Source organism: Salarias fasciatus, chromosome 12 (genome assembly GCF_902148845.1).
Source record: "Salarias fasciatus chromosome 12, fSalaFa1.1, whole genome shotgun sequence".
NCBI lineage: Eukaryota > Metazoa > Chordata > Actinopteri > Blenniiformes > Blenniidae > Salarias > Salarias fasciatus.
The window spans coordinates 5373909-5392837 of NC_043756.1; the positions used below are offsets into that span (position 1 = coordinate 5373909).

An 18929-nucleotide genomic window follows, 5' to 3' on the forward strand; every position below is an offset into this window, starting at 1 on the left:
CTTTACAGACACGTGCTGTAATTTTTACCTGAACGTTGTAACCGTTGCATATGTCAGACTGCACTGACATTTGGTTCTTCATATACGAATCATTGAAAATCTTTCAAAAGAACATGTTCAACATGAAGATGAAGAAGTCACAAAACTACAAAAATTAAAAAAAATATCATTGTGTGACAAAATCATTAAATTTGCTCATATTTCTTGGTTGATAGCTCAAAGATTTTGTCTTTATTCCTCACTGAATTTATAGAATCAGTAATAAATTGTTGATGCATCTTATGCATGGTATTGTGTTATATTTGCTGCAAAGGTTTCAAAGCATACCTCTAATTCATACATTTTCTCCTGTTCTATTGATGCTGGGAAGAAATTTGGTATCACCGTTTGTTAATATTCTGGTTCTTTTGAAGTTGAACTGCCAGGTTTTTTCATTGCACCAATTAGCTATTCTTTCAATGTATGTTACTTTGAAAGAACAGCAATCAACACTGGAATTTGCCAAGTATTGTCACTTGTCAATAAATGGAAAGTGGATCTACTCATCCAGGACGTGTTTCTTCACTCTGATGCAGTTTACAGAATCTGTCAGCAGATGGCAGTGGATTCCTTCAAAATAAAAATAACAAATTGTCCTTTGTTTTCACGTGTCCAAAAAAGAAAAAGTGGTAACTAAAGACCAGCAGACTGGTTACTTTATGTCACAGTGATTAATTTATTCCTTTAGAGACCATGTCAGGGCAAAATGCCTTCACCTTAAACCCCCGGAGAGCCTTTTCTCATTATTTCAAATGAGTTTAGGACTAATTGCCGAGGCACCTGACCAGTGACCTGAAAACAAAGCCCTACGGACTCTTTTATACTTTTAGGACTGCCTCCATTGACATTCCTCATCACAGCTTTTTTGTTCATAAAACTGCTTTAAGTGGATGTTAGCGGTTGACCTTGGGTCTGTGGCGAGGCATCTTTTCGTTCATCTTTACACAATCGTCTTTGTAATTGTGGCAGTCTGAATGAAATAAACGTTTGAAGTTAAGAGGTTTGACAAATACACAACGCGGTGACTCATCAGAACTGTTTGATTCACTCGTTTGAATCAAACTTAATCAACTCGAAGATAAAATGTGGGGTTGTAGCAAATTTTGCATTCATAAAATAAAATCCTTCAGCATTGCATGGAGGCTGAGAGGGGCCTACGCCACAGCGCAGAGACAGAAGCCACAATGAAACGGCAAAAAGCCTCAACGCAACAGCAATTTGCAGTTGTATTCGAGGCCACCCCAGCGATGTCCAAACAATTTTAACTGTATTTGGAATAAAAACATAGTATCTGTAAATGAGTTCTTTATCATGAAGGTTCGACACTTGGTTGGTTTCATGTTTGATGGTAAATGGTTTGTGAACTGCAAATGTGAAAGAAAACACATGAATTTTCAAAAAATGTTGAAATATAGTTTTCAAGTTGGTCACTCACAAGAATCAATTGTGATTTTTTTCAGTGGAGATGTTAATTAATATGTGAACTCTTTTGAGAAACCTGTGCTTCTTTTTGCCTCAAGTAAAAAATAGTTAAGTTGAAAATATCTTGGTGACACTGAAATGGTAGTCCTTACTGTTGCCATCTGATAATTCTTCCATATCAATGTCCCGATAACTCTGTGTGAGCTCTGTGCGCAGTGTGTTGGCGAACTGGAGGATCTTAAAGTTATCTGAAGTAGGAAGGCACAGCTTTATCTGACTTATGGTGACTGAGGAACTGGAGTCGATCCCAGCTATCACTGGGCAAAGAGACAAAAAGCCCATCATGAGAGCCATGCGCACACACACATACACCCACAAACACACACACACACACACACGCAGAAAGAGAGAGCTCCAAGCTCAAAATCTAACCAGGACGAAGACTGGGTTATGCACTTTATCCCACAGAGATGTTTTCCTTTTCGTCATCTCTTTTAAAGCTGACTGATTGAGCTGCTCTAGGTTTAGACTATAGAGCGACTTTCTCAAAGGCAACAGATCTCTGTCTGTTATCAATTGTGTGTATTGTTCCTCTGTAGTTTATGATTGTCTCCTCGTGTCTTTTCTCTCTGAACATTTCTCCAGATCAATATATGTTGTTTCTGTATTATATGTTTTCTGTTCTTATTTCTGTTGCAGGCAATCTGTGTATGTGGACCCTCACCATCTCAATTCTTGTCAGACCTTCTCATCTATCTGCTCTGGGGCTGACCCAAACACCCCACCACCCTCCACCCCACTCTACTTCTCTCCGAAGAGCCCCTGGTCTGCATTATTCAGTGAGGCTCAGGTGAGAGTGTCTGATCATTCACCAAGAAACATTCATGTGAATCTGAATTTAGGAGCAGAAAATAATGACTCATCCGGGTTATTATTATTTTTATTATTTAATAATAATCACCAAGAGTTTCCATTAAACAATAGATTTGACTTTTTTAATTACTTTAATCTCAATAAGGAGAAGATAAGCCTTTTTTCTCCTCATGCCTTTCTTAATCACATTAGTTTTAATGTATTTCAAAAATCTTGCAAAATCTTGCAAAACAGCAATTGGATGATAAAAAGTGATTGACAGATGATTTAGCCAATGGCTGCTCCGGAATATATTTGATCAGCCAATCAGAGCGGGTGACAGATAGGGCTTCTGGACTTTTTTTTGGGTATCATCAATTGGACTGTTGCAGCCAGACTGTACGGAGGCCTTCTGTCAGTTGTGCGTGAGTTGTATTGTTCTAACTTTAATGTATTTTAATTATATCTGTTAAACATAATGTTGAGTTTTGTGTGAGTAGTTTTTCGGTACCTGTCGTTAATTCGCTCGAAGCACGTGTGCCAATTAGCTAGCTAGCTAGCACGTGTCAGATTCTGCACGGCAGGTAATGGCGCTAAAATAAGCTTTTTTTATTTAACTGATTTTAATTTTATAAAATTGAGAACTATAAAGTGTTTTTGAGCGTCACCAAAACTGTGCGTATTCGGATATGTTTTTTTTAATCAGGCGTAATGTGAGGAATTCTAATTTCTTCATACAGGTTCTCTCATTTTGAAAAAAGTCAGGTGTTTTTTTTATTGAGGGCACTAATTGTGTTTTTTCGTCTTTTTAATATACTGAATTGAAGCTTTTATCGACATATTATTAATTCACGTCACTATGGGAGATACATTATAAAGTAACCGAATCTTTTCCAGTGAATAAGGTGACTGTAATTTCCAGACGTGAATTGAAAGGCTGTACAGCAGCTTTTACTGGAAAAATAAACCCTCCCACACATGTAGCCGTTAACACAATATCAGTTCAAAGCGCTTTATGTTTGTTAAATTCTTCAAATCAGAATAAATGACATGAGGGAGGGGTGCTGTGGGCTGTGGCTCTGTTGGATAGAGAGAATCGTCCCAATGTGAGTTTGCATGTTTGATATCTCACCACACGTCGAGGTATCCTTGAGCAAGACACTAAACTCCAAACTGCTTCCAGACGATGGACTGAGCACCTTGAATATATATATATATATATATATATATATATATATATATATATATATATATATATATATATATACATAAATTTGATTTGCATGTGATTGACTTTGCTTCTCATTCCAGTTAAATCAGCTGATCTCGTCTAGGTTGATGAGATGGATCCAAGCAAACCCCCTGACTCCAGCGATAAGCCAGGCATCCCCTGGTTGGGACGTGGAAGAGGACTCCAGCCTCAAGATTTGGCTGTAGGACGCGGTAGGGGGCAGCTGCTCTTGACAGAAAGCCAGACTGTAGGACAAGCCAGAAGTTTTTCCACTCCTGGTGATCACCCACATGGACGGGGAGTGACACTTCCCATGACAACGTACCCCGTTATTGGACGAGCTAGAGGTCTGTTGGCACCTCATGATCAGTCTGTTGTTGGCCTAGCCCGGGGTCTGCTCCTCTCTGCACCTGAACCACAGATAGGTGTATCCACGACTGTAAGTCCGCCCAAGCCAGATCACCAACTCAGTCATGCACATACACTTGAAACTGAAAAACCAGGCCCAGCTGGGGACGCACCTACTGTGACAAAAGATGAGGTACGGCCCACAAATTTGCCTCGAGACTGTTTTTCTACATCAAATATGCTCTTTATTCCCTTACATTGGAAAATGCCAATAAATTTGTCTCCTTCTAAAAGGTTGCCTTGCCAGCACAGGGTCAAAGAACGCTGGTGTCCATGTTCAGAGGAATTGGTCTCGAGCCGTTGACTTCACGGGGAAGAGGAGACCGACCTGTTGGTCAGTGTTAAGTATACATTTTACATTATCAGGTTAACAGAAGCTCTTGTGGGTGTTGACTAAAGAAAATTGTGTTGATTTGTTTATGTGAACCACTTTCTTAAACTTTTATTGACAGAAAAGGAACATTTTTAAAGAATATTCGTTTACCATAAAAGTGACATCATAACATACAATGACATTGAGTATATTTCCCAGTAACTAGCATGATTTATTAGTTTCACCTGATTAGCAACATGAAATTCTATTTGCATCAGTTTGTCAGCATTGTTGGCCAAGTGTCAAAAAATCCACATTAAATTTCATGTAATGGAGATTGGAGTTAATATGTTATGACTTTTCCTGAAATTGAAGGAATTTCGTCATGAAAGTAGAAATATATATGGTCAGTGCTCAGATCTCAGTCCAAAATTGGGAGCGGTTTTATTGTGTGCTATTGCTAAATATATCACAAGCTCTTCTCCAACTGTAAATAAGTTAGAATAAGTGGGGCTTGTCTTAATATTCTGGGTGTGTTATGAAAAAAAGCACGACGGACTCAAAAACATGGTGGTGTTGAGTGTAATCTGCATACATGATGCAAAGTGTTCTTGGTAACAAGCAAGTCAGAGATGTTAACGTGCTTCATGGCAAAGGCTTTGATTGGTACAAAGGTTGAGGCATGACAGCTGGAGAGTAAGAGAGCCAGAAGCCAGAGGTCTGAAACACTGGCCAGTGTAAGTGTAAACTACAAGAGGCCACCCGAAGAGTTTCATTGTTAAGTTTGTTTGCCTCCATGTGTCAATGTGATGTTAGTATTTAGAAAATATTCAACAAATATGTAGTTCAATGTTATCTTTGTTCTGGATGGGAAAAAAGCATATTACAGTAACTATTCTCAAAAAAATGTTTAATAATATGAAAAATGCCCCGTCTGCTATGAATCGTTAGTGCTGCAAATACACAATTCAGGTATTGTTCGGACATTGGTTAACTAGGTGTTTAAGAAAGTCCTTATCTTGATAGCAAACTGGCGGTCGTACAACCGGCGTTTGGTTTTTCGACAGTTTCAGTTACATTTTCTGGATGTTGAGCTCAATCTTCTTTTTCCCCCTCCCAGTTGGTGTGCCGTTATCACATCAGTCACAGTCAACTGAACAAATTCAAAACGACACATTCCATGCAACTGAAAAAAAATGTGCAAAGTTGATTTGATGATTTATTTATTTATTTATTTTATTTTATTTTATTTTATTTATTTTTTTTTGCAGGTAGGGGATTTGTGGGCGACACAAAATTTCCAGGTGCCTCAGTGAGTGTTGTCAGCAGCCCCGAGAGTGTTGGCCAGGCTGGAGACACAATGAGTAAAGGCAGCAGGTAGGAGTGACGCCGAGCGCCCACATACTGCGGAACGGCTCCGCTGCGTTGCGCCGCGCAGGTCGCAGACGTTCCACAGCCGTATTAGTGCACCCACCTGATGCGGTACGGCTGCGCCACAGCACTCCGCCTTTTGACCAGACATGAGCTCAGCGCATGCATAGGATTATGTTTCCATGACGATCGCCATGAAAACATGGTTGAACAGGCACTTTATATTGTTACAATATACTTACTGCTTCTGCTGGTGTCTTTATTAAAAGGATGACTGGTGTCATAGGGTATTTTGTGCTCTTGTACCTCCAGGATCAGTTTCTCTTAGTCAACCATGCTGCTCTCGAGTTTAAAAACTTCAACTACTCCTTTGTTTTGCGATGCCAGGGCGTGTTCAGGTTTCAAAATAAAACACTCATCCATAAAAGCATATATTTCCATTTTTATTTACATGTAAAAACATGTGTGACAGCTTCAAAAGTAATCTATATAGATATTTATATAAATAATATGCCTAGGAATAAAAAGCCAACTTTTGTAGTAATTTGTTTTGATAAAACAGATGTTGCACTCTTTTAGTTTCCTGTTGGTGCTTTGACATTATGGGAAATTGACTCTGTCTCCGCTGCGCCTCCGGCAAAAATAGACCTGGACCGAAGTTGTGCGGAGAGCTCTCCGCAGTACGACGGCGGGCATACGCTCGACGCAGCACTCGCACAGGCAGTGGGCGCGCTCTGCCTGCGACTTCATTGACTTCAATGGGTGCGTAATTGCTGCGTGAGTGCTGCGAACGGCGGCGCGGCGCTGTTCCGCAGTATGTGGGCGCTGGCCGTGAGTGGAGAAGCTCACTGTGGTGAAACTTAGATAATCTAGATAATCTCTTTTCACCATTAGAAGTACTGGGTGGTTTTTAACCGTTCAAATCTGCATAACTTGCCCACATGGTTTTTGACTCCATTTAAATTTGGAGCTTGAGTCAGTAATAATTTTTAAATGTATAATTTTCTTTTGTATATGTTGTTTATATCATGTCATCTGCCCATACTTTACAAATGTAATTCCCCTCATAATAACCTTACTGAACAGTACATTTAGCAGTGTAGCTGGAAGCAGTGACTGTTTTATTAAAGCCATTGTTGGCCCTAGAAAAGTAATGTAACCATGACTTTTGTTACATTTCACCTGTCTACAGTGTTGTTCTTGGTCAACCTTCTCCGCCGAGTATGGGCCAGGGACGAGCAGCACCTTCACAGCTCACAGTAGGAAGAGGGCTTCCTATGCTGTCCTCTTTCCCTCCAGGTCAGGTTGGAGCTCTGTCTTCAACAGTTGCTCCCCAACCAGCCCCTCACCCTCATCCTCCTGAATCAGGTATTGAAGCTTAACTGTGAAATGATTCCAACATCATCTGGGTTCTGTTCAAAAATACCTCTGACTAGAAAAAATGATTGCAGTTCAGCTAACATTTGACATACAATGCAATGTCTTTAGAAAGTCATTCTTAACACACTTTTCTCAATCTAAATACTGTAAAGGAACTGAGCCCACAACTCCAGACCCACCTCAGCTTTCTGAAGATGAGCCAGGAAAGACGGCGTTGACAATGGAGGCGATCAGGTAAATGTGCTTTTTCACTTTTTGCATTTGAATCTTTAGGTCGTGAAGCTGACACACAAATAGATACTCATCATCCATTACTCTTGTTTTGCTGTATGAGCTCCAGTCCCCTTTCACCTGCTGTTGAGTCCATTCAGCCAGTTAGAGACTTCTTTACCTTGCAGTTTATAGCCGAGTTTTTTCCTAACATGCATATTTTTTGTACATCATCCCTTCAAAACATAGTGTAATTTATTTTGTTGTTGAGGAAAACCAAACCATGTGATGTGTGTAATATTTATTGAGCTTATAATGCAATGCTTTGACAGAGAACTAGACATTAAAGGATATTTTCTCCAGCTCGGCGTGTACAACGTGCATTTAATTAACTTGTTTTTGATCAGCATGCTCAGGAACACAGTGCATTAAAACGGCTCCTGTTGTACAACAATTTAATGTGAAAAGGAACCTAGTGTGATCTCACTCTTGCCTCTGTTGTGCACTGCAATTTTCTTTGATCACAGATGTTGTTTTGAATCATTCTCCTTATTATTTGAGGTTATATTGACTTTCATTGAACTGAAATATAACTCACTGTGCTTTTTAAGCCTAATCAAATGATATCTTTTTTTTAATTTTCTTTTTGTGTGCTCACAGTGAGCCACCAAATAAAGCTGGAACTAAAGGAGCTCCTTTAACGATTGGATCGAACCACATCCCTGTCCGGTGCAGAAATGAAGCAGTCTATCAGTACCATGTTACATTTACGTAAGTAGCACATAAGGTTTTTTCCCCCTCTGTGTAGCAGCAGAGCAACAGAAACTGATTTGGATTTTAAAAAGACACAGATCACTGTGGTCTGTTTTTCTGTGATGCAAGAATGTGTCTAATGTTGATAGAGATTTCACAGTTTGAACTAAAACTGAGCACAAAGAACAAGTTGAGATTACACCGGAGCGCCACAGTCAATAAAACCCCTGAAGGAAACGTTTAGTGAGTCAATGTCAGTTGAAGGGAGAAAAAGTGGGAAAGCGGCAGTGTGAGGGCTTTGAATGTGCTCCTCTGATTTTATTTTCAGTCCTCCAGTAGAGTCCATGTCCATGCGGTTCGGCATGATGAAAGAACATCGCCCCACTACCGGGGAAGTGATGGCTTTTGATGGCTCCATACTGTACCTGCCTGTGAAACTGAAAGATGTAGGTATCACTCATGCTGTTGATAAGCTTTGGTGTGGTGACTACACAAGGACAGATTCTTGACGCCAATCATACATTTTTATTAAAAAAATAATTATTTTTTTGAAGTTTTCCACTGATTACTTGTTTTGCAGTTTGAGTAAACTCACTTCCTATAATGTTCAGAATAAAAGTAAACATATCATAGAATTGTTGAACTTTTCTTTTTTTTCGTCTGTGCTTATGTTTTGATGGCATGAAGGTGGTGATTCTCCAAAGTGTGCGATTGACCGACAACGAGAAAATCCAGATCAAAATCCAGATGACCAAGATTTTGCCACCGAACTCTGACCTTTGCATGCCCTTCTACAATGTGGTGATCAGGAGGTAAATGTTGAAAATTCTGCTTCACGGTGGCCGTATTGCAGGGCATCTGTGATAACAGATGTTTCCTTTGATCTTCTGTTTGTCAGTGTGAATATTTCACAATGTCAGACATATGTAATGAATTTGTGTCATCTGGGTGTTGTTGCACACTCAAAGTAATAGCAGCCCATTCTATCCATAGCTCTTTTTTTTTTTACACAACAGGAAGTTCACATTTCCCACAAGTGACTGTGCTCAGAGAACAACATGCAGCAAAGTGTGTTTTCACGGGAATTACATGAAGTTGCACAGACATGATCAACTGAGGAAGTCCCCGCATAAAATTTTCTAAATTAAATCGCATGCTTCCCTTCATTAACATCGTACTTGGTGATTAACGCAAAATTGAAAGGTGAAAAATCAGGTTAACTCGTGTGTTAACATGAAAGCGCCATGCCGTCGTGATGCACTGCAGCTCCAGACAATGTAAATTTGTCCTCGTGCTACCCGACCTCCTGATGGAGACTGGTATTGGTGCTCCCACAATCTGTAGACAGATGGAAGACAAGATTGTTCTCCTCCATGAGCTGACGTACAAATATTGGAGAAGTTCTGATGTGAAAATGGATCTAGAGTCAGATATAAATAATATTGTGATGCTGTCAGTGTTTCTGTGTAGCAGCAGCAGAAATATTAGCTTTTTTTTTTCCTCACCAAGGTTTTATCTAATTTAATTATCTCTGAGATTGAGGTGGAAATGTTTATGTTAATGCTAAAAACATTAAAGATATTCCATAATGCCTCAAAGCTCAACATGTACTCACTTCTATTACTACGTGCGGTAATACTTTCTTTATGTTCATTGGTTTTCTCATTTCACCACCATAATTTTCCCCATGAGTTGATTCTATGGAATAACTTCAGTAATCTGCTGAATCTTCTTGTGTTTAAAGGATAATGAAAATCCTCGGACTGAAGCTGGTGGGACGAAATCACTACAGTCCTGAAAATGCCGTCATTCTCGGGAAACATCGGTTGGTAATCAGTTGTATTTTATTATTGAACCATGACGTTTCTGCTTCATCTTATCCTCTTTTGTTTATGTTGTTCTTGAATTACTGCAGGCTTCAAGTGTGGCCAGGTTATGAAACCTGTATGAAGCGCACAGACGGAGGGATCTACCTGTCTGTGACAGTCTCTCACAAAGTCTTGCGAAACGACTCTGTACTGGATGTTATGTAAGTTTACCTTTTTTTTTTCTTCTTCTTCTTCTTTTTTTAATGTGACTCAATCATCTTTGTTACGTTCAAGCAAAATATTTATATTTTAACCAAAATTTGAAAAAAACATGGACTAAATCCATTGATGTCATTGCTGTTATTGGATGCTTCATGTTTTCTGCGTCTGCGGACCACTTTGGGGCATACGCGGCCGCTGATGCACACGCGGCTCCTCTGCATTTTGAGCTCACGTCGCCAGCCGTTCCACATGCACAGATTAAACAAGCTGTGCGCATGTATAACCAAAATGGCGACCCAGCGCTCTGGTGCTTGCGTGATGGGCATGTTCAGTCTCAAAACTTCGGCAGGATCCACGTGGACCTGGGTGGGGTCGGACGGGTCGATGACGATTTTTACCACACTAGGACACGGAAAGCATGAATGAGCCTTGAGTCTTCAATTCATTTTCATTTTTTTCTTCAACATGGGCCCTCAGACATTCTCGTTAAAGTTTAAATCTTGTCTATGCCATGACCAGCCCACAGAGATGTATAAATATCATGTTCTATGAAAATAGCCATACATACTTTAATGTCACATTTGTTGTGGTGTCTGTCCTCTGAGACAGATCTATAGATAACTTCAGCTGCCGTACTCATTCTCTCTGGGGCTGAATAGTGAGGTAAACTAGAGGGTGAACAACTATACTAATGCAACAGGCTTGCAGAGACGATGGATTATTTATTATCGCGCCCCAGCTTTTTCTATGTATGTCTAAAGTGGAACAATGTAATTTTTTATTTTTTTTTTTCTGTCTTGCCTGGCAGGAATCTGTTGCACCAACAGAGCAGGGAGAACTTCAAAGACGAATGCACCAAAGAGCTCGTCGGCTTCATCGTCATCACCCGCTACAACAACCGTACCTACCGCATCGACAACATTGAGTGGAACAAGTCACCCAAGGACACCTTCACTTTGATGGATGGCAGCAAGACCACCTTTGTTGAATACTACAGGTGAAGCGACACTGGACACAAACACGCCAAAGCTGTACAGCAGCAACATGCCCAAAGTTGATTTGTGAAATTAAATGTTGTGCTTCAGTTCTCAGCACAGACCAGCTCTTATTATATGACTGACACTAACTCGGTTTGATTAATTTATAATATTACATGGTGTTTGGCATTTTAACAGCAAGAACTATGGGATTACAATCAAAGAGCTGGACCAGCCCTTACTTATTCACAGGCCAAAGGAGAGATCCAAGCCAGGAGGGAAGGTGAAATTCTCCTTCACACAAGTTGTTTGTCCATATAATAAAATGTGAATGCTTGCCTTTTAATGCCATCTTGTGGCTACAAATAGTCTCGCACTGTGGAATATTCCCCAGAATTTCACAGCATTTCTCACAAACACACGTGCTTACACTCAGTGGCAGCAATATGTATTGGTCAGCAACTAAAAGTATGAATGTGTAAATTATCTGTGTGTGTGATTCATTGATGTTTTGATTTTTTTTGCAGCAACTCATCACAGGGGAGATCCTTTTAGTGCCCGAGCTTTCCTTCTTGACAGGCATTCCTGAAAAAATGAAGAAAGACTTCCGATTCATGAAGGTAAATTTGATGGGGTAGTAAAAAAGAAAAAGGTTCTTCCTTTGAATGGGTGACACAGCTTAATCAGTCCAGTGTAACTATGGGTTTAATTTGTGTAAATGTAAAGCTATAGTGCGTAACTTTTAAATGTCTATGAATGTCCGTTTTAGCCAAGCCACTACTAGTGGAGATGACAAAGTGCAGATTAAGCCGATCGGCTCCTCTAACATCTCGCGGGTTTTTTCAGTATATATAATTCTTGCTTTGCTTGTCGACCGGCGACATTCCCGTGCTGGCGCAGGAAATTGCGCATTTTACGTCACAACAAGAAAGGAGGGGCAGGACGCGCAGAGGGTCTCATAGCAACAGGCAGAGCGAGGCAGACCGAGGAAGCGACATGGCGGAGAATCCAAAGAAACGGCCGAGAAAGTGTCCTGAAGTGGATCCTACCAACAAAAAAAAGCCTGGACAGTCTGGAGAAGGATTGCTGGCAAAGAAGGAACCACTAACCTGTCAGTTACAAATTAGCAGGCACCTTGTCTCCCGTTTCTAATAAGCTATTTGCGTTTCTGTGGCAAAAACAAAGAAAACAATAATTACCTCTTCAGAAGAGTCCATCTTTTTTTCACCAGGTGTCCTTATTCACACAGAATAAAAACCGTTTCCAACTGTGATTCGCGCTGTGGACGACACCGTGGCAGCGGTTGAGGGGAGGGGGGGACACCTGGGCGTACGTCATGTGGAAGCGCCGCCTTTATTGTTGTAAAAGCGCAGTATTCCGCTAGAGGGCGACCGAAGTTACGCACTATAGCTTTAAAGAAAGCAGTCAGAATCAACAAATGTTTTGATCATGCAGTGCCACCACAGTTACAGTTCTGCATTTTTATGAAGAGAAATGTTATCAGTGAGGATCATTAAGGTATTGTCATGATTTTATAGCATATTGCAATTCACAACAATGTCCCAAAACAATGTGGGGGGAAAATTGAACAATTTGCAAACTTTTTTTTTTTTTTTTTTACACTATAGGATTTGACTACACACATCAACGTGACCACTGAGCAGCACCTCCACTCGTTGAATCAGCTTCTGAAGGACATCAGAAGCAGTGCAGAGAGTGTGCAGGAACTGAGCCGATGGGGACTGGAGTTGAACTCGGGCATTGTGTCGGTAGGACGGAATATGCATCGCTGACAGAAGGAAACACTTCATAGTTTGTTCACCTTGCTCGATATCTGTAAGGAGGACACACATGCTACCATGCAGCCCTCATCCTGCACAGATATGCATGCAGTTCTATCACATTGAACATAAACATTTGTCTTTATGTTTTGTTTTTTGTTTTTTGCAGCTCAATACATCTGAATGAATAATAATGCAAAAATGACACAAAGTGATCTGGTACTGAGTGAGTTTCTAAGGGGCTTGATCACACCCTTAAGGTTTCCTCTGATTAAATCAGACCCAAAAGTGATTGTTGCATTAAGGTGGTAAAATTGTACGGTTATGAATGGTCCCCTTCAAATGTTGAGGTGCGACTAGACAGGGTTAAACGCTTCTAAAACTGTTCGTACTTAAATGGAAGTGCATACGAATCCACAAACAAAGCCACGCTCAGAATAGGATGGGCTTCAGAAGCTCTCTACACTTGGTAGCAGAGCCTTCTTTCATGGTGGGTGCAACAGGAAAAACTGCTCTTTTATAATCTGTTTCTGCACTCACTTTTATTAAAGTTGTGTAAAAGAAAGCCCCCTCACATCGGTAGCACTAGCTTTTAGCCTGGTACAGTCAAGTGTGTGCGTACACGTGAGACATACTGTTTGTCTTTAATTCAATGATGAAAATGTGAGTGTTGGTTGAAACAGAAACAAGTTTGTGTTCAATTGTTCCAAATTAGAGAATTTGCAAACAAAAACACAATAATATCAGTATAGAATGTTTGTCAATTTTAATGCTGCTGTCTTTGTGAAAGAGAGAGAGTGAGTGTGTGCATGTGTTGTAAACCTGTTGTGTTATTTTGCAGGTTCAAAGTAGAATTCTGCCAGTTGAGTCCATCTGTCTGCGGTCTTCAGTCTACGCGACTGGATCCAATGCATCTTGGGCCAGGGAGGTTGTGAATGACACTTCAATCAGTTCTGTAAGTGTAGCGACTGTAGTGATTACAGTCACAGCAATGAAGTTTTACTGAATTGATTAAGCTGGACAGCAACAGCATGGCTCAGCCTGGAGCGTTTTGTAAAAAGGGGAGGCTTAAATTTAGAACGCTTTCTTTGAAACAACAGTTGTTAATATCACTCCTTGTGTTTTTTGTCTTGGCTGTTTCTTCACTCACTGGCTCGCGTGACTTCCAGGTCCCCCTGAACACCTGGGTCATCATTCACCCTCGACACTGCGTACAGCAGGCCGACGAGTTGGTTTCCACCTTCAACAATGTGGCCAGGCCCATTGGGTTCCAGCTGGGGCGGCCCATCCGTCTGACGCTGCAGAATGATCGGACCGACACGTACATCAGCATGATCCAGCAGCAGCTCACCAGTGAGGTAACAAGGAAGGAATTCTTTTGAAAGCAGGATTTTGGTCCAGTATATCATATGGATTTGAGAGTGCCCTTCTTCAGCAGTCATTGCTGTCCTCATGAAGACGAACTAAAGTGCTTTGAGCCAAACTGTGTCTCTTCTCTCAGACATTATAGGCTTATTTGCGGTAACCTGTTCATTATTATTGATTTAATGCACCAGAATCTCATGTGTGCCACATCTTCTCTCAGTATCTTTTTAACAATGTTCATATTAATACTTAATCGTAATGTATTTATAGAATGTATATATACTCAAAATTAATACAAAAAGGACTAAAGACAGTAAAAATACAAAAAAACTTGTTTGTGTTGAGTAAAGAAAAAGAATAAAATCACCTTCTGCTGAAATCTGTGTGGAAGAACTTTGTGTACTCGATCTAACGGTATGGTTTGCTGTTATTTTCTTCTCTGGTTTTACTCTTAATGGTGGTTGCTGGAGTAATGAGACCTTAAAATGATTGACAGCACATTCAGGCTGGTTGCCAACAGACACCTAGACAACTCATAGCTATTAAAGTTTTAACGCAGCGAAGCCAATTCAGGACAAACTGCGCTGACACCGCTAATGGTGCTAAAATACTCAGAGTTGGGCTTATCTTATACACTTTTCCACCACAATTTTTTGACGATGTTTAACAGTTGGCATGCTTCAGGTTCCTGTCCTCTCTTTACAGCCCAATTTGCAGCTTGTGGTGTGCATCTTGGTTGGAAACAGAGAGGATCTCTACAGCGCCATCAAGAAGCTGTGCTGTGTGCAGCATCCCATCCCATCGCAGGTTTTTGTACTCAAAGGTTTATGGTTTCTCTTTATAAAACGGGGATTTTGCTGCTAAAACTAATTTTATTTATCTTTAGGCAATCAATATCAGTACAATTTCCCAGAAACCGAAACTGAGAAGCATTGCTCAAAAGGTGCTCATGCAGATGAACGCCAAACTGGGAGGAGAACTGTGGACCATCAGCATTCCTCTGGTGAGTGTTACGAGCTTGTAGTTGGGGAAGTTCTTGAAGCAGGGAAACACCACTTTTATATGTTTGTATTTGATAAAAAGTGTGTGAGAGATTGTAACCTCGCTCCAATTGAACAGAAAAACATGATGGTGATTGGAGTTGATGTCCACCACAACACCAGCAAGAACCGCCAGTCCGTCATGGGTTTTGTTGCCAGTGTGAACGGGTGAGCAGTTCATTAAATTGTACTTAAGACAGACTTCTGTTTTTCTCTGCTGATATGTGTGAATGAAATGATTCTCTGTTGACGTTGTTGTGCTGTAATCTGCGGTTAGCTGTTTTAAAGTTCCATCAACAGATGGAATCAAAAAGCATTTTAACATGTGGTAATAGTGACTAAAATCTTACAAATAAAAATCTTTTCTTCTTTTCCAGTGCACTGACCCGCTGGTATTCCAGAGTGACTTTCCAGAGGCCCAACGAGGAACTGATCTGTGGCTTCAGGGTTTGTTTTCTCGCTGCCCTGCGGAAGTATTACGAGGTAATAAATTGTCCAAAAGCTCATTAAGGCTCCTGAAGTTGTTTTTCTTATTAAGAGATCTCTTAATGAAAGACAGTCTGGCTTTGTTTAGGACGAGCCAGTGAAGCTCGTAAACGCAGTTCAGCAAAACTCTACCACCGACAAGCGAATCACCTTTGCCAGAAATGCTTAAACCTGAAAAAGTTTCTTGGTCTTTTCAACGCGCAGGTGAACCACAACTTGCCGGACAAGATTGTGGTGTACCGGGACGGCGTGTCTGAAAGCCAGCTGAAGGCCGTGGAGCAGTACGAGATACCACAGCTGATCACCTGCTTCAAGAACTTCACCGACTACGACCCCAAACTCACCTTCATCGTGGTCCAGAAGCGCATCAGCACCACGCTGTACTCTACCGCCAGAGGAATTGGCCCCCCTCCACCGGGAACCGTGCTGGATCACACCCTCACCAGTCAAAACTGGTCAGTTGGGGGGTAATCACATGGGATGGGTTGTTTCTGGAGCGGCGTATCGTAGTGCTACTTTAAAATTTTAGAGTTTCAGCCTAAACTGGAGGTGTCCCCGACTAAGAATTTCCATAGTCGAATCTGATTCGTCTGATTCTGCCAATAGTCGACTAATAGTCGACTCTGTCATCTTGTTGGTGGGGGGGGGGGCTCACACGGACTGTCGGGGCCCCTATGCCTACAGCCGGCCCTGATTGCACTCATAATAATAAATAATAAAAACAAAAAAAATTAAAAAAAAAAAAAAAAAGCCGCAGGCAGGTAAAACAACACTTATTTTTTTTCCAACACACTGAAAAACAGACTGGAAAAAAGTGTCGGTGACTCTAAACATCAAACAAATGAAGTATAGTTCAAATGACCAAACCCTCTTCTAACAAACGGGCTAAAGCGTGTTATTTCTTTGTATCTATAATCTGTGCAGATCAGCTCACATTTTTTGGCTAAACAATTTCTCACATTATCTGCTCAAATTAAATGCAATAGGCTTAATTGCGCTGTGTCGGGTCCGTTTCGCAGCGCAACATCCATGCAAAAACAAACACTAAAAAATTAAATAGAATTAGCCTTTTAGATAAATAAAAACAATTATATAATAATAAACCAAAATCTTACAATCAAACGAAATAAAAGTCAGCATTAAAAATGAGAATTGAGTAACAGAACCGTCTTTTATTAGCCCAATTATCTGGCTACTTACCCGTTTAAGGTGGAAAGCCATGTTGTTGTGAAGTGATATGAAAGGACACAACTTGCATTTGACTTTTTTTGGATCATCTTTGACTTGGTCTGAAGTTCTGTTTGTTTTGTTTTGTTTTTTTTTTATTGACATTTTGAGCCTTTTAAAGTGAAGCCAAATCACCACCAAGACGCTGCTCTGTGATGGAGCTCTGCGCAAAATTGGATTGTGCCACTCACCATGGTGGTTCATTCACAAACACTAAATAGATAGAATATTGAATAAAAGTACAAGTACATTTATCCACAGTGTATTTGATAGGCTAACATGGATATCAAATAGGCTTTATATCATGTTTATTTGGAAAAAAAAAAAAAAAAAAAACAAGCAATTCTATGTAAATTCAGTCATTCAGCACCCCCATACAGCTGGAATGGAATGGTCCTCATTTAATAACCACATTTTTTTCGATGCTTCGACTGCGTGATTGGCAGTCGAATCAGGCCCCTTCGAACGAATCATCGAATCGTCGACTATCTGAGGACACCCCTACTAAAGACTCAGTGAACCTGAATACTTCCTTACTGCTTCGATTGGATTAAAGTCAAAATTAGTCGCTAGGAACACCATTAGCGATGAAGTGATCAAATGTAAATATGAGCTTGAATCCATATGAAATGCACCCAAGGAAACATGCTGTCTTTTGGTTTCACGTGTTAAAGACAAAACAAACGGATGTTAAATAGTAAATGAGCTTCTTTGTCTCAGTACCTCTCTGCTGTTTTCTTTGCACATCTCCTCAGCAGTTAACCTACTTTTCACTGTGAGAATGACTGACAGCCTCTTCACTGGCTGCAGAGTTGCAAAGAAATGTTGTCCAAGTGAAGGTTTTAATCTGACAAATCTGCATGTATTCACAGTAACAGTAATTAATCAAACGTCAGATAAGTGACAGCAGGCGTTTGTACCTTAACCGTCTCATGATAAGGAAGCTCTGAACAGCTGTGATGAAGCTGCTGTTGATTTTTTAAAGCATGTTGAAATGAGGTTTTTCGTCTCCTGAACAGGGTGGACTTCTTCCTGATTTCCCATCACATCATTCGAGGCTGTGCGGTTCCCACACACTACGTCACCTTACACAACACGGCAAACCTCCCACCGGACCATTTGCAAAGGTATGTTTTTATTTGTCTATCCTGAATCCCATTTCTTAAAGCTTTATGTAATGGTTTGGGAGTTATTTGGTCATGTCGATATGGAGTACATTATTTCACTGGAGCTTTACTTGAAATGGAATCAAAATAATGAGTTGACATGGTGTAAAGATTACAATTAATGGTCAGTATTAGTACTGTGACGTGACCGTGCGCTCTCTCCATATATGTAGTCAGTCCATCAGCACTATGATCATATATATTACATGCAAAGTCAGTGAGACAAACCAGTAAGTTTTCTTTCTAATTTGGCTCTAGACCTGGATAAAAAACCCTTTTATGAGGAACCTGCTGAACATTGTCAATACTTAGTGTTATAAGTCCGTTGGAAAATGGGGGTGTAGTTATTTTTGATCTGTATTTTGCTTCTAATTTGTTTTTGTGCATTTCCCTATTGAGATTGAGCCGCTTTAAATGGTCGCGTCCATCTCCATGTAAGACACGTGTAACTGTGTTGATTTTCTTTCGTGTCAGGCTGACGTTCAAGATGTGCCACCTGTACTGGAACTGGCCGGGAACCATCCGCGTCCCGGCGCCCTGCAAGTACGCACACAAACTGGCCTACCTGGCGGGCCAGTACCTGCACTCAGAGCCGGCCATCCAGCTCTCAGAGAAGCTGTTCTTCCTCTGAGCTTCACACTGGAGGACTTGACGGAACAAATGTTATGAGGGGCAAAAAAATGGCAACAATTTTAGTTTGTTTTAATTCTCAGTGAAACGTACACAGTTCTGTTCATAAAGGGTTGTTGTGTTTAACAGGTTGTACCTAATATAACGTAGTTCATGTGTTCAAAATAAAGTTAAAAGCCATCAGTTGTTTGTTTTTTTTTCCAGCTGTGCCTTCAATATATCATAAGACAAGATGAGTGTTGTTCTTC

The 18929-nt window shown here is 40.5% G+C and overlaps 1 protein-coding gene across 1 annotated transcript; it reads left to right on the forward strand.

Moving 5' to 3' along the window:
* The first annotated feature begins 3656 nt into the window (after positions 1–3656).
* On the forward strand, positions 3657–18682 carry piwil2 (piwi-like RNA-mediated gene silencing 2). The gene is made up of 23 exons (XM_030104140.1): positions 3657–3983; positions 4187–4286; positions 5537–5642; positions 6829–7004; positions 7169–7250; positions 7887–7997; positions 8308–8425; positions 8667–8791; positions 9724–9804; positions 9895–10008; positions 10818–11006; positions 11185–11269; positions 11514–11606; positions 12615–12755; positions 13609–13722; positions 13937–14125; positions 14838–14939; positions 15019–15135; positions 15252–15340; positions 15550–15655; positions 15863–16113; positions 17905–18012; positions 18526–18682. The coding sequence occupies exons 1-23, from the start codon at positions 3657–3659 to the stop codon at positions 18680–18682; spliced, it is 3081 nt and encodes a 1026-aa protein (XP_029960000.1).
* Positions 18683–18929: the final 247 nt, after the last annotated feature.

Coding starts and splice junctions, on each gene's coding strand:
- piwil2 (XM_030104140.1), top strand. CDS start 3,657: ATGGATCCAAGCAAACCCCCTGACTCCAGCGATAAGCCAGGCATCCCC. Junction 7,998..8,307: donor CAGTACCATGTTACATTTAC/GTAAGTAGCACA, acceptor TTTTATTTTCAG/TCCTCCAGTAGAGTCCATGT. Junction 14,126..14,837: donor AGCAGCAGCTCACCAGTGAG/GTAACAAGGAAG, acceptor CTCTCTTTACAG/CCCAATTTGCAGCTTGTGGT.